The following is a 15,415-nucleotide window of genomic DNA, read 5'->3' as shown; positions in this document are numbered from 1 at the left end:
CCTCACTTCACCTTATTTTCTATTGGCTTATAAGCCCCCCCGCCCCCCCAATTCCTAAAAGGATCACATCACCAGAAGCTTCATCCTTCAGGGGCGGCCAGAGCCTCAGGAACAGATCAAGCAGCCTAAGGCATCTACCCTTGGCAACTTCTAGGCTTCCCAAAAAGGATTGTTCCAAAAAACAAAGTGGATTACGCTATCAAAACCTCACAACTGGTCATCCGGGGAGCTCAAATATGGCGTTTCAAAATCCATCCGCCAGCCTCCAGTGACAAGTTATTCAAGCTTTCAGCTCCCAGTTACCAACAACCCTTATAAATTTTTTAGAAGGGTGATGCGGTTATCTTCAATGCCCAGTGGTATTGAAAATAACCACATCACCCTTCCAAAAATTTATGATTTCATTATTTTTTCATCAAATTACTATCAAATCACTATCAAATCATGTTTGAATCATTATCTAATCACTTTCTACCTATCTTAGAAACCTAAACCAGCTTTTACAACTGAAGGCTGGTATGATACTCTTTTAAAGTTTATCTCAGATTCAAAGTTACCTTTCAGAATTCTTGAACACCCTGATTTTGAGGCTGTTTTGAATTACTGCCGATTATCCCCCATTCCACCACCAATTCCTGGTCGAACCACAATCAAAAGCCATCTGAAGTCAGTTTTACAGACTACAGAAAGTTCAATTCTTCGTTCTTTACCTTCTGATGCAAAACTTGCAATTGCCCTTGATTGTTGGACATCCCCTTTTCAGCAGGGATTTATGGCAATTACAGGGTATTTCATTGATGATTCCTGGGCCTTTCGTGAAGTACTCCTAGGCTTTGAGCCTCTAAGTACCTCACATACTGGATCTAACCTTGGAAAAAGGTTGATTGAAGTCTTGGAAAAGTATGGAATCTCAAAAAGGATTTCAGCAATTACTACAGATAATGCGTCAAATAACCAGACCCTCCTAAAATACCTCCGGGAAACAGGCATAAATCAAGACCTAATCAAGGTCCCATGTATGGCACATGTGATTCAGCTTTGTTTAAATAGTCTTTTGGGTGACTTGAACCTCCAGCCAAGGAATGAGGTTACAGAAAGAGTTTGGACAGATGAGCAGAGGAGATCCTTAATGAGGATTAATGATTCTAATATCAGGAGCACTCTCAAAAAGGTATGAAATCCTTACCCTTTCTCTCACTTTTCTCTTACTTTTCTCTCACTTTTTTCTTACTTTTTCTTACTCTCTTCTAGATTCGGGCCCTTACAGTCTATATCCATGCAAGTCCACAACGACAAAATGCTTTCAAAAGTATGAAAGAAAACACCGATCAACTACTTCTTGTCCAGGACGTTCGGACTCGGTGGAATTCTACATTCACTATGCTTGCCCGGGCAAAACGTCTCCGAAAAGCTATTGATTCATACTTTGAAAAAGACCATGAAAAATTTCAGCTTACAGCAAGCCAATGGAAGCAAATTGACTATCTTCTTTGTCTTTTACAACCTTTCTTTGACTTTACAAATGCTATGTCAAGGTCGAAAACTGCTACAATTCACCAAATCTTCGATGTCTATAATGCGCTATTTGGACATCTCACCCGCGCACAAGAACGACTTGATAAAAAGCAAATCCCTTGGAAAAAAGCCGTGTTCACAGCTCTCGAAGCAAGTCATGAGAAATTACGAAAGTATTATCATGAAATGATTGAAGCCAATTCACAGCCAAATCTCTACGCAATTGGTACGATTTTGGCACCTTCTCATAAGCTACAATATTTCTCTAAGTGGAATCTTGATTATCAGCAAAGATATCAAAACTCTATTAAAGAAAGAATACAAGCTTATCAAAATCGCTTTGATTCACAATCACTTCCAGAGCTGCAGCCAATATCTGAGACCTCAGATTTAGCATATCTTCTTTCCCGGCAGAAAACCCATGAAATCAGCACAGAATCTACTGAGCTTGATCGCTATTTAAATAGTGGTCAAGTAAGTATTGATCCTTTACTTTTTTGGCGACAGCATGAAAAGGAATATCCAATTCTCGCTCGAATCGCACGTGATACCCTATCAATTCCAGCAACTTCTGCAGGGGTTGAACGAATGTTTAACTATGCGCGAGATATTTGCCATTATCGACGTGGGTCTCTTAATGAGACGACAATTAGTAACCTTATGATGTATATGTGTACATCAAGGTTCGAATCACAGGTTGATTTTGATCGATATACTGATGAATTACTAGGGACTCAGCAGATATCACAAATTCAGATTAAAGAGACTTTTGATCTTGATCTGATTAGTGATGATGAGGATTATCATACAGATGATGAGGATTTAGTGTCAAATAGACCTAATCCTACCTTTTGCTCTCCTTTAACAGAGGTGTTAGCCAACCAAACCTATAGTCAGACTAGTGAAAGCCAGTTGATTATACCCCCTCTTCCTGCTGTTTCCCTAGATATTCATCAGGGTAATCAGGGTATACAAGATGAAAGTAGGTTGCAACTTCAACCAGACTTCCCTACTTCTTCACCTCAAATTCACTCAAGAAAGCACTCTTTTGATGAATCTAGTGATGATGGACTTCCAAATTCTAGCACTCAAGTTAGGTCATCAGGACGGACTCGAAAAGCCCCAAGATATTATGAGGGTTAGGATAAAATAGATTGAATTTGAATTTTAAATTAAGATTTTCGAATATATCACTTTTTCCTCACTTTTCCCTCACTTTCTATTCACTTTCTGCTTATTCAAAAACTTTACTCCCCACTAGGGAGTAAATTACAACCTCTTCCATACATAGTCAATACAGCCAAGAATTTTCATCAAGTTATGCAGTCATGTGATTCTTCCTAATCCGGCTAGATCAAGTCCCATGGGATCCCATGGGACCACCCTTCTTGCCCAAATCCCAGAAGCAGAATCCCATGGGACTTACGTAAGTGGGATTTCCCATGGCTTAGCGTGGGAGTCCTACGTGGACCCATAGGTCCACGTCCCATATTGGCAGGTCTAATTAGGACCCATTCCAAACTCAAACATGACCTTATCAACGATTTCTATCCTCGGTCTATGATGATACGCCTATCAGTGCCCGTCCAGAATCCGGGGTGGTCAAAAGGTCCGCACGGATCAGCTGTGGAGGAATGTTACACTCCGATCGATCGCATAATCCGGGGAAAATGAGATCCAAGCCGCTTGCAACCGTAGTAATGGCGTCATGACTTCTGTTCCTCCAAGCGCTCCAGGCAACCTTGATCCGCCGAGCCCGAAGCAATTTCAATCAAACCTCGGCGACCATCATGAAGCTGGCCGTGTTCAGTGCCAAATCCTACGATCGCACCTATCTCGAGGAGGTGCGCATTCGGCGTTTCCCCCACTTCAAGATCGAGTACCACTCCTTCTCTTTGACCGACGAAACGGTGCAGCTAGCTCACGGCTGTGATGCGATTTGTGTTTTTGTCAATGATAAATTAAACGGGAATGTGCTGAACGCCCTGTTCGCCGGTGGCGTGCGAGCAATCCTTTTGAGATGTGCGGGATTTAACCATGTCGACCTTGCTACCGCCGAGAAATTGGGACTATTCGTCGCCAATGTGCCTGCATACTCACCGGAAGCTGTTGCTGAATTTGCAGTCGCCCTGGTTCAGACGCTGAATCGCAAGACCCACCGAGCCTATAATCGAGTGCGCGAGGGGAATTTCAACATCGAAGGCCTCCTGGGTACAACCCTGTATGGCAAGACCGTCGGTATCGTTGGAGTGGGTCGCATTGGTCTCGCGACGGCACGAATATTTCAAGGCTTTGGCTGTCAGCTGCTCGCCTACGATCCTTTCGCGGACGAAGAATTTCTTCAGTACGGAGCACTTGTTGACCTGGGCACACTGTTGAGGGGAAGCGATATCGTCAGTCTTCATTGTCCATTGACCCACGATACTCGGAATCTCATAAATGAGACCTCGCTGGAGCAGATGAAACCTGGAGCCTTGTTGGTCAATACGTCGAGAGGTGGACTTGTTGATACCACGGCAGTCACGCACGCTCTGAAAAAGGGTATCTTAGGCGGAGTTGCATTGGATGTGTACGAGGCCGAGAGCGAATTGTTCTACAATGATCATTCCGGCGAGATCATTGATGATGATGTCCTGATGCGCCTGATGACCTTCCCCAACGTTCTGATCTGTGGGCACCAGGCATTCTTCACTCGTGAGGCACTCAATGAGATTGCCGATATCACCTGGTCAAACCTTTCTGCGTTTGTGGAAGGTCGGTCATGCGCCAACTCACTTGTCACCGAGGGCCATGTTCTCGTGCGGGCAGACACGGCCCCAGTGCGATTATAGTGATTATTATGCAAACTTTTTCATTTGCTCCCACGGCTATAGACTACATCTAGCAATTCTCAAGCTTATTCCTTGACTAGTATATATGGCCCATCTCATGCTCAGTTGACAATTAAGAGTTTCTTGTGTGTGTTACAAAATACACGATTAACAAAGATCCCAAATGCCTTTTCATCATTAAGGATTTCGTAACAAAGCTGAATTATCATTCCATTTTCCCACAACGTACTAATCACCCTCTGGGATGACTGAATCAGGAACATCTCTCTCTCTCTCCACAAGCCGGTCTTGGGGATTTTCAATGTTCAGAGTTTCTTGGACCTGGGATTTGGTGTGTTAATGAGCACCATCGAGGCTCGGAATATTAAAGGCGTAGGGTCCCGAGTCACCAGGCTCGTCCCGGGAAATTTTTGGCACCGTTGAACCTCGGGACCAGGTATTAACGTCGCCACTGGTCGATTCCAGGATAGTCCGATTTCAATGAGTGATTCGGTCTCGATGGAATTGTCCCGTGAAGTCTCCGTGATCTCCGTTTGACCATTTGGGATCATAATCGAACAGGGTTATCCCGTGGACTGTCAGAATCAATAACGCAGGGATCTGGGATGAAGTGTCGAAAAACTCGTCGTCCAATTGTATGGTGGACTGCGTGTGGATAATGGCAAAAAGTTTCCAAGGGTAAGTCCCAGTGAGAGATCATCAACATAAAGACACTGAATAAAGTCAAGAGGGGGAAACGATCATACTCACCGGATACACATTTGAATCAAGAGTAACATGCCCTCCTGAAGAAATAGCACGGGACGTGATAAGGGATGTCAGTGGTATATAGTTACAAGTGAATGATCTCCATGGGTAGGAGAACTTGACGAGACCAGGCAAATGGTAGACAGACCTATGAGGATGGTCTCAACAATTTTGATTAGGAGAACTTGGCCATATTGGCAGATGGCAGAGGAAAAAGTGTGGAACGTTAAATGAGGTGAGGATGAAGAGACAACATTTGGTAGGAATGGAATCATGTGTGTTGAGTACCTACATCCTGCATTGGGATCTATGACTTTCCTATCACATAACACAGAATAAATAAATTGCAGATTCTCAGTCATTCATTCATGAGTTTTGATATGTACATGGGTTTTCCTTTAAAGAAAAACCTTCTTTCCCTTGACTGAATCAAATAAAGACGAAACCAGATCACGAGTCATTCATTTTTCGAGGAAGGATGCCCAAAGGAATAGCAAAACCTTCCTATCCTTGTGGGATCTCACGTAAGGATGAGACCCAGAATGAAAGATCAAATTGAAATACGAAAAACCAGAAACAAGAACGAGGACCAACTATGAGTCCGAGTCGTAATCCTCTTCCTCATCTGTCAAGGAAGGATTCCTTCGCTTGGGATACTTTCCGAACAGCGCCTTCTGAATCACGAGAAAAAATTCATGAAGACCACATTCCCCTGGATAATCGGCAACCATCTCGTATCCACGTTTAGGATACCCTCGCAGTGATGAATATAGTGGCGAAGTGGTTCCTCAAGGTCTTTCTAAATAGCATGAGATGTCGATTATCTTTGACGCGTCTTTTCCGGTTTGAGGCCAAATCAAGGAATTCATGAGAGGGAAGAAGAAGAGGAGACGGAGGAAGAAGTGGTCGAAAACGTCGATTTGTAGTATTGTTGGAGAAGAAGGAGAATAATACGAATAAGTCATCGAAAGGGTCCTTTAATAGTCCGATTGAAGAGCAGGAGGAAGAAGAAGAAGAAGAAGAAGAAGAAGGAAGAAGTCTTGATAAAAGCTGTTGGAGATGCTCTGGGGACTTTTTTCACTGGGCAGCGACTTCTCTTCAATACTTTCTCCTTTCATACAACTCTATCTTCAGTTTGGTGTCTTTCTGCACGGAATGGGCCATCTATCTTTCCCGTTCTAATCTTTTTTACGCTTTTGATGTTTTTGGTTACGATTATGGCCACACGAAGTGGTTACTATCTTTGATATGTCGAATCGACTACTGCCCCCACCACAAACAATGAATCGCGATTAGTCGATCCTTTTGCCAAATACCTTCTCAAACGAAGCCCAGGGCATTCCGGGAATTTCTACTATCCGCCCACCATCACTTTCAAAACCTACTTGCCTTTGCTGACGAATATGACGCATGGAGCAAAAGCATCAACATTGCGCTCTAGCCCTACAGCCTAGGAGCTCTGATCAATTCAAATATCCCCCGCCCGGACAAAGGGTCCTGACGTTGATCAACTGGAAAGAGAATAAAAGAAAGGGGGGGGGCTGGCGCTTTGAGCGTACGTCCAAATTCACTGACAGAGCATTAACGAGATGCTTTGACTAATCTCAGGATCCGGTGGATGATAGGGCGCAGGTGGTCAATGCAAAAAAATACAAATGTCTTTGGTAGAAACTAGAAATATTAAGATTTTGGTAACAGTAATTCGCAAGTCTATGATAAACTGTCTGGTGGATTTGGTGAATACTACTACAATTAATAGGCGATTAAATTTATGGATTTTCGAGTATAATACAGTAGGTAATAGCGATAAGTCCAACAAAAATTTTAGGTTGTATGATTTAATCTCACCTAATATCCTACTACATCTCCCACTTAGTCTCTCACTCAGACTTATACTTGGTCTCCTATCTGGTCTCTCACACAGTCCCCTACGCAGTCTTCTACCTTCATGTCTACTATGTATAACTTACTACAGATATGAATTGGATGTTCAGTTGTTATAGCGGTTGCCGGGTGGTACATCTGCAGGTTGAGTATAGTAAGGGTATTTTCATGCTAGCTTGACATTTATGATTTTCTGCTATTTATCTTATGATACTAAGAGTTATATCGGACCGAGGATTATTACCTCCTGTAATATAATATAACACAGAAGTAGCAAGGGTAGTGAACATATGTTATGTAATTCGACCTACATTGGCCATATACGCCCTGTCGTCAGCCATACCCAGGACCTTGGGTATACATATATAATCTGGAAATTGGATTGGAAAATCTGCGTTCATACATGTACGCAAGACGCCTCTCGAACCTGTGTATCCCTAATTCATTGAATATACACAAAAAAGGTTTGATCACTTCCAATTTTCAACAACCCATCGAATCTCGCCCATAACTTTCTCCGGCTGCACTAGGTGCACGTTGTGACCACATGTAACACGCACATAACGATTAAAGCTAGAGAGCTTCAATAAGGGTTTCCTCCATTCTTCATCTTTCTCTTTCCATCTGGAAAGGTAGTGGCGGCATATCTCTCGCTCTTCCTGTGTCCCGTTTCCTGCAGCGACACCAGCGTCGTACATCTTCTGAAAATCAGCAGGATGGTCTGCAACCATCAGACTGAGAGGGTGAGCCCTCAGCGCTTGATTTTCTAGTTGACATTTGCAGATCAAACCTGGTGCATCATCCCTAGCTCCTCGCATTTCAGCGGCTTCGGTCTCTTCGTGCCGTGTCTGGTTTTGGTCATCTCTAACGGCCTTCCATTGCTCATCAGACAAGACATGCGTAGTTGCAAGACCACTGGCCTCAATCCAATCAAGGTCTCTAACCATGGGAGCAAAGGTACTAAATATTCCCCAGCTACCCTTGTCAAATTGAAATTCAGTGACAGGGTCCACAAGGACCATACCGACAACGTCATTTGGCCGGAGGTGTAGAAGCTCACGACCCGTGAATCCTCCCCAAGAATGACATACAAGTACGAATGGAGGTGCGATTTCAGACACTTTCAGTAGCACATCAAGCTCTGCTGCGACTGATTTCGCTGAGATGAGTTCTGGGATCTGGACAGGGCTTTCGCTGCGGCCCATACCTGATCGGTCGTACTCCACCCACCTTGCGAATGGGACAACTTCTTCACGAACCAATACCCACTCAGAAATAGTGCTTCCAAGGCCATGCATAAGAAGCACTACAGGTTCCCCTTCCTTTCGATCAGGGCCGGATACAGAGAGATAAAGTTTGTGGGTGCCGATCGAAACCAGCCCAGCCTTGTCACCCTTCTCCCAATCTTCGATTAAATAGTCTGTCATTTCGGCTGAGCCACCTGTATTTCGTTCTTTGATAGTGGTGTATTAGGATATATGTGATGATGCCTTTCTGAGAGATAGTGGTGTGGGAGGGTCGTCTTGAGTAAAGTATATGTATACCCCTATCTAAAGAACCCCGCTTTCTATGAAACATTAAAGATCAGCCGGCAGCCGATATATCATCCGGACGTGGCGTACCCATTAAGATTTTACCCTATTACCGGGCCACCCCTAGTAACGGGCCACGCGGTCGCGTCTCCCCGTCTCTTCATCCCCAATTTCCTACTCAAATAACCAACCAAGATTCCTGTTAAGAAATAATATATCTTACCCTTGAAGACCTTGCTTTAAGCCGAAATACCTCCCTACGGACTACTACAGCTGCATACGGTGTCCCACGAACTATATTATAACGAAGATAAGGTGTCCAAAATCGACGTGTTAGCCACGCACAATAATAGCGATTATCGCTAGATTAAGGAAAATTCCTAGCTCAATGGATAATTAAGTAGGACGCCTAAAAATTCCAACCTTCATATATATGTGCATGAGAAATAGTAATCCGCGTTCTTCGGTCCGGAGGAGATCATTAGCTACTTGGTAAAGCCTAGAGGAATTTTTACCGTCACTCCCCTTTTTGCTACCGTCACTCCCCTAGAAAACAGTAAAATGACTTTTATTTTTTTCAATACCTCAAGCCTCACACCGCCTAGCCCACCACCTTTCGACTTGAGAATTTCCGGTCTTGCCACCCAACAAAGCCCTTCTGCACACCCACCTAATCTAGATAATAGGGCTCAATATTAGGGTATCACCACCACTCTATAGGCTGTCTTACAGCATTTGTTTTAATCTTCCACCCATATTTTCGAGTCCCTACACACAACAAAATGTCTTGAAGATGTCTTCTATAGAATCTACACACGCTGATATAGGTAAGGTACCAGATATACCGGACAGCATAATAGGTATTATGGAGTTTTGAGCAGCGCAGCGGACACGCTAGTCTGTATAGACGACAAATGGACAACTGTGTGGAAGGCTCGGAGGAGCAGCATATATCAGCGGCGGACTCGGTAGTCTGCACATGCGTATATAGGGGATTTGGAAGGGTCTATATAGATTCAAATAACAGCATAAGGGACTCGGATAGTTTATGGGGGGAACTGCGGAGAACTCGGAGGGCGGCGAGGTGGACTCAGAGGTCGTGAAAAGCGTTCAAATAACTTCAAATAACAGCTTTTACTCGTGGATTCATGTGGTTATTTAATATGGTAGCCAGAATTCGCTTATATACAAGCTTATATAGGGGTGTCTCCGTGGAGGTAGGGGTAATAACAATAAGGGTTGTAAATAAAGTAGTTATGAGTGGCAATAAGAGTGGCAGGAAAGTAATTCTGCCGATGTACTTGTCGAACTTTTGACATTTTTGACTTTTCCCAATTAGGAAAAAGGGGAGTGACTGTAGAATTTCTAATAGTTGTCTAACATAATCTAAATGATCATATACTGACAAATTGCAGTACCAAAACACACTCCAGGTGTGCCTATACATATTCAGCGCATCGGATTATACAAAGGATGAGAACTACGCTAATGGTTAGAGCTTTATTTTCAATGTGACAGAGATGGCCTATTGGTAAGCAGAGATTTGTACTTAGAGTGGGACTAGGTATACGCATTGAAATCTAGTGGCGCACAGGCAAGGAAAGTGGCCACTTAAAAGGTCAATTTCTCCCTATAATTGCATGCTAGAGGCTCTCCGCCGCGCAAAAAGCGCGGAGCCTACGTAGTCTCCTACTCGGTATCCTATCCAGTATTTTATTTGCTTTCGCAACAAGCTAGACAAATGACCAAAGGGCTCTCCAAATTTACATATAGGGGAATAGAAAACAAAGACAGAAAAAAGAGGAGAAGAAAAGTGAAGTGGAAGGAGAAGAGGAAAAAGTGAGTCTAATGGAGGTTTCGAACGCAAGTCCAAAAAGTCTGCAGTGTACCCAAGTAATAGGGGGTAGATAAAATAGTAATATCCTATTTTGAATAGTAATATAGATACTAAAAGTCATCATTGACCTAGAGGCTCTTGGTAGGATTAGGGGTTATGGCTATGTAGCTACTAGCTAAGTACTGTTAGAGGCAATGATAAAGTCCCCAATCACTCTATCATAGTATGGTATTCCGATTCCGACAGCCTGTGGAAATTGAGGCTATCAATGGGCATAAAAACAGGATAGAGGGATTCTGTACAACAGTATCACATGCAGCGGCGCTTATACATGGGCCGTGGAAGAGATCAAGGACATGACTCCTTCATACGTTAACAAGATCACCTACCTCTTCTTGGACACCGACAGCAGCACGTATACTTCAATTATGGCTCCATTTAAACATTCGAAACGGCCTACATTCGCTCTTAATTACCGTGGATACATATACGCTGAAGTTTCCGGCGACTATACTTTTACTTCGCCAATGGCAGATGGTATTAGTTGCTCTTATGAGGTGGACCGAAAGCATTTTCTAGAAGGAACAAGTCTAACACTGATGTAACTGATTACTACTGCTTATCGGAAGCCACGTTCACTGCGTCACTTCTATCGGGGCAGTACTATCCATTCTGCATTGTCTATGCCAATACGCAGACTAGTGTCCTGGAGAATATTACCGTTACTGCACCTGATTATACAATCATTCTCAGCTTGAATACTAATATTGTGCAGTATTCCTGCGATAAGAGTTTGGCTCCAATGTCCCCTGCTTTTGAATAGTGAATTAAGTTTGCCTTTCTGTGATTAGTTAGAGTTTCTTTTGATTACTTTGGCTCTAGTAGTACTATAATAATTGAAAGATTAAATCCAGTATCAAATTAGGCAGGTATCATTGCAATTTTTCATATCCCTTTTGATACCTTTGTTCTATGCAAGTCTCCTCTCTTTATACCTATTGTGGTGGGGAGACCTGATCCCTACCACGGATTACCATACTGGTACAGGTCACATTCTGTTCCGTTAAAAAAGGTCAAATTAATACGAGTTTAGCACTAGTTGGGGAATACACCCTCTTACACACACTTTTCACTTTGACCTCTCTCGAGGGACCCGCTTCACTCCGAAGGGCGACCTTCGGTCGTGGTGGGTTTTTGCTTAGTATATCCGATTCGTACGTCGCCAAGAGCGTACAGCTAACGAGCGTTCCCCTATTCACTATGTATCTTTGTACATACCATAGTGGGGAGACTCGGTTTCTCGTAGAGCGTACTGCCCTCGAGCGTGCATCTCTTCAATATGTAGAGTGCGATATTGCATCAATTCATTCTCTATACAATCAAAATGATTTTTTAAACTGCCAGCTAGGAAACTGCCCAGGTGACAGGTAACAAAGTAGCTCCCCAGTATTTACTATATAGTGTGAGCGAGAAGAGCACAAAAAGTGAATTAGGTACCAAAAAACGAATCAGTGGCACTAGAACTTGAAGCACAGACACAACATTTCAATCTGTGGCACAAAATATATCAAAAATGAAAAACTCAGCAAGACGAAGTAATGTCACGGGAGAATGTTTATATCCGAGTCATTGTAAGTCTCCTTCCAAGAAACCGCCAGATTCCCAGCGATATGTACATTGAGAACTAGGTGCCCATAATCCAGTCAGTGTTTTCTTTTTGCTCTTGGCGAGATTGCTGTTTTGTCTCGGGCTTTTTTCCTTGGCGGTGATCCCATCCCCAAAGATGACGTTGCTTAGGATGGGTAACATTCTCTGTGAGACCTTGGTATCAGGTACAAATATACAAATGAGGGGATTGAGATCGTACCAGTTGCTATACCAGAAGTAGGATTGTTATTGTGAGAGTCAGGCAAAGCAGACTCAGGCTTTTGAGTGAGTTGCTCTTGCTCGGGCGCCTTTGCTGTGTCGGGAGACTTTATATCGGTTGAGTCGGTTGAGTCTTGGCGCGGGCGATGGTGGAACGCGTCAGACGCTCTGCGGAAGAATTCCGACATACTTCAATGGAAATTTCTCCAATGATTTTTATTCAAGTGATTCGAGGTTATTGACTGATGACTTTGGAAAAGTAGCGTCAAAGAATAGACCATTGCTTCCCAAGCCCACTATATAATGGACTTGCCACCACTCAAATGACGTCATGCAGCCTGATAGGTGATATGTTCTCGTGATCACTCCTCTTATACGATGTGGTACGGATAATTAAGGTAGCAATAATCGCCACTAGGGCCAGTGACTTATCGATAACCTTGGGAATCGCAAGATGAGCGCATCATATGTGGAGCAGCATCCCAGAGCCCACGGTGGGTAGTTAGGTCCAGGACCCCCGCGTGCGACACCGAAAGTATATAACTGTTATGAGGCACGTCAGATGATCTACAGCCGTTTAGGATATTTTAATATATTTTCATTGGGAGTTTTTGGTTGCCATTTTCGACTGCTGGTGCTTACTGAATTACTATCAAAACGGAAGCTGTCGAAACCGCAATGGGGCCAAGGACTACGCACTGCATGAATCGGGCTAATTTCCAGAATTCTCAACAAATTTCGTAATTCAATTTCTCTTTATACTGCATATTAAGCAGCTTTGTATACCAGTCGTAACTTCGGTGTATTTTCTTTTGCAGAAGGGGCCTTTGAGCAATTTTGTTGCGCGGGCTCGGCTGAGCGTTTGATGACCTCCCTGGCTCTAGAGATATTTGTAGATGGGGAAATGACCATACTCCCAATTGCATGTAGGCCCAATTCTCGATCCTTTGATGAAACTATGTAATATAAATTTATTGATTGTCGCCTCGGCGCCTGAAGTTAAGATGATCGTCGCGATATCGAACTCTCCCAAGGGCCCATATGAAGGTGCTGTATGACAGCCTGGACAGGGAGAAAGCTTAAATACTAGCTCGATTCCGCACGGGACATGTCCGACTGAATAGATATCTTCACTTTGTGTGGAAGCGGGCCAATGACAAGCCTTCTATCGCCAATAAAGCCGCCAACCAGTAGTACCTCGCCCCACAAGAGAAGCAAGCGCTGGTAGAATACTGGTAACGTGCGCTGTCTCACGCTGTGGCCCTGAAACGAAGCAAGTGCGAGAAGTGATACGTAGCTAAGTGATACCATGAACGTCAAAAACTTAGTTTTGACGCCACATTAAAACGATACAAATGCAGCTCGTCTAGGATCGCCCAATTATACGCAGGCCAAGTTACATAGCAAAGAGTTTTGTCGGGAATAATGGTAGGTAGAAGATGCATGTAAAAGTTTATTCAGGTCAAAATGAACTGGACAAGACGACAGATAGACAAACCCCACGACCGCATTTATGACCTTTACGATAAGCTAACCTGCTAAGTCAGTAAAGTACATAAGAAATTAGAATAACCTGACTGAGAATTTGTAATAGACGTGATATTATGTCGCAAAAGTAATACTTAGCAGAAGAGCGAAGGGTTGTGGCTGCGCGGTCATAACGTGCGTAAACTTAAAGAAGACAGCAGCCGAAGCCGATTGGATGTAATTGAAACATGATACAGCAGCCTCCGAGTCCGTAATAGAGATGGAATAATATCTTTCTCAAATGCACGGCTGGAATTTGCCTGCTCATTTGAGGCTTATGCTTAGCTAATCTACCAAAAATCTTGGTTCTATATTGATATGGCGAGTGACCACAATGGTACTAGCAAGGCATATCCAAAACCAGTCCTATAATAGCCTAGCTAGGCACATGCTATACATCTGATCATTCCTCCCCCCACTTCAATTGGTACCGGTCAGAGCTGCATTTATATTCAGCCAGCTTGACCAACACGTCCTTCACGTCATGTGCCTCCGTCAGGATAGCGCCATTCCCGCCATTGATAAAACCCTGTTGAACGGCGGCGCGCACCCACGCCAGAAGACCATCCCAGTAGCCATTGATATTCAATAACACAATACCAACACGATGGATACCTAACTGGTTCCACGTTGTCATCTCCATGACCTCCTCAATTGTTCCATATCCGCCAGCCAATGACACGAACCCAGACCCAGGTCCGCCCTCGAGCACCTTCGTTGCCATTAGCCGCTTGCGCGTATGCATATCGGGCACGATTGTCGTGATGCCGAATTTCGATTCTGGTATCTCGTTTCCAACTAACGTTTCCGAGACTACTCGCTCGGCAGCCTTGCCTCCTGCGGTGGCAGACGCAAACCCGCCTTCGCCAGCACCGTTTCTCGCGGCTACTTCAACTAAGGCGCGCGGAATTATACCATGCACAGCTTTCGGTCCGGACAATGAGACTAACGTCTTGGCAATCTCACCCATTAGACCTGTAGTGCCACCCCCATACACGAGTTGGACACCTTTATCGTGAAATTCGTAGGCTAGAGCCCGAGCTACCTCGAGATGGACTGGGTCATTGCCTGGACTGGAGCCGCAGCTAGATGCCAGGTAGAAGGATAGCTTAGCTTAGCACTCTTCAAATGTTTTGTCACTTGCGGGAAGAATTATTCTGGATCGTCGCGGAAGCAAGACTTACAAAACGCAAACGACAGCTGGTTTGTCCTTGGCCATTGATAACATTATTCAAATATTCAAGTATTGTTATTGAACTGTTGAAAGTAAAGCAAGAACGATAATTAAACAAACAAAAGCAAGGAGGTTCCCGAGTACGCTGGAGGACCGTTCTTCGTATGACTCATTTTCCTTCCATACCGGCGAGCCGAACAATAAGAGTCACGTGCTTGATTTCACTATAAGTGAAACTCAGCCCTATTTATTAAGCACCTCTCATCTTGAATCTGCGTATGGCGTTAAATCAGGGATATTGATTTGTCAGTGATGTGATTCACGGAAGGGAAAGGGCCCTTTTGTGGGACCAGTTATTTTAGGACGGCAATATGACTAGACCTCCGAAAAGAATAAATGAATGTGCTGAGATAAAATGATAGTAGGTTGAGTTTTGTTGACTTTAGGAGCTGTGTTTTACAGGAGCCGGATACCTCATCTATAATTCTGTTCCCAATCTTGT

General features: G+C 43.8%; 4 protein-coding genes across 4 annotated transcripts; 1 reads left to right on the top strand and 3 right to left on the bottom strand.

The window, feature by feature from the left end:
• Positions 1 to 3,305: 3,305 nt before the first annotated feature.
• Positions 3,306 to 4,346, top strand: N7520_004325 (2-hydroxyacid dehydrogenase; the record flags this gene model as incomplete). Its single annotated transcript, XM_057138259.1, has 1 exon — positions 3,306 to 4,346. The coding sequence occupies one exon, from the start codon at positions 3,306 to 3,308 to the stop codon at positions 4,344 to 4,346; it is 1,041 nt and encodes a 346-aa protein (XP_056996466.1).
• Positions 4,347 to 7,447: 3,101 nt separating this feature from the next.
• On the bottom strand, positions 7,448 to 8,404 carry N7520_004324 (alpha/beta fold hydrolase; the record flags this gene model as incomplete). Its single annotated transcript, XM_057138258.1, has 1 exon — positions 7,448 to 8,404. The coding sequence occupies one exon, from the start codon at positions 8,402 to 8,404 to the stop codon at positions 7,448 to 7,450; it is 957 nt and encodes a 318-aa protein (XP_056996465.1).
• Positions 8,405 to 12,030: 3,626 nt separating this feature from the next.
• Positions 12,031 to 12,400, bottom strand: N7520_004323 (uncharacterized protein; the record flags this gene model as incomplete). The annotated part of the gene is made up of 2 exons (XM_057138257.1): positions 12,031 to 12,167; positions 12,214 to 12,400. 2 exons carry the CDS (start codon positions 12,398 to 12,400, stop codon positions 12,031 to 12,033), a joined length of 324 nt encoding a protein of 107 aa, XP_056996464.1.
• A 1,742-nt stretch (positions 12,401 to 14,142) lies between these two features.
• N7520_004322 (LOG family protein) lies at positions 14,143 to 14,958 on the bottom strand (the record flags this gene model as incomplete). The annotated part of the gene is made up of 2 exons (XM_057138256.1): positions 14,143 to 14,824; positions 14,924 to 14,958. 2 exons carry the CDS (start codon positions 14,956 to 14,958, stop codon positions 14,143 to 14,145), a joined length of 717 nt encoding a protein of 238 aa, XP_056996463.1.
• Positions 14,959 to 15,415: the final 457 nt, after the last annotated feature.

The sequence above is a fragment of the Penicillium odoratum genome, assembly GCF_028828045.1.
Source record: "Penicillium odoratum strain IBT 22623 chromosome Unknown utg000004l_segment0_segment0, whole genome shotgun sequence".
Classification (NCBI taxonomy): Eukaryota; Fungi; Ascomycota; class Eurotiomycetes; order Eurotiales; family Aspergillaceae; genus Penicillium; species Penicillium odoratum.
The sequence above is the reverse complement of the archived record's forward strand: the minus strand, read 5'-3'. Positions and strand labels throughout refer to the sequence as shown.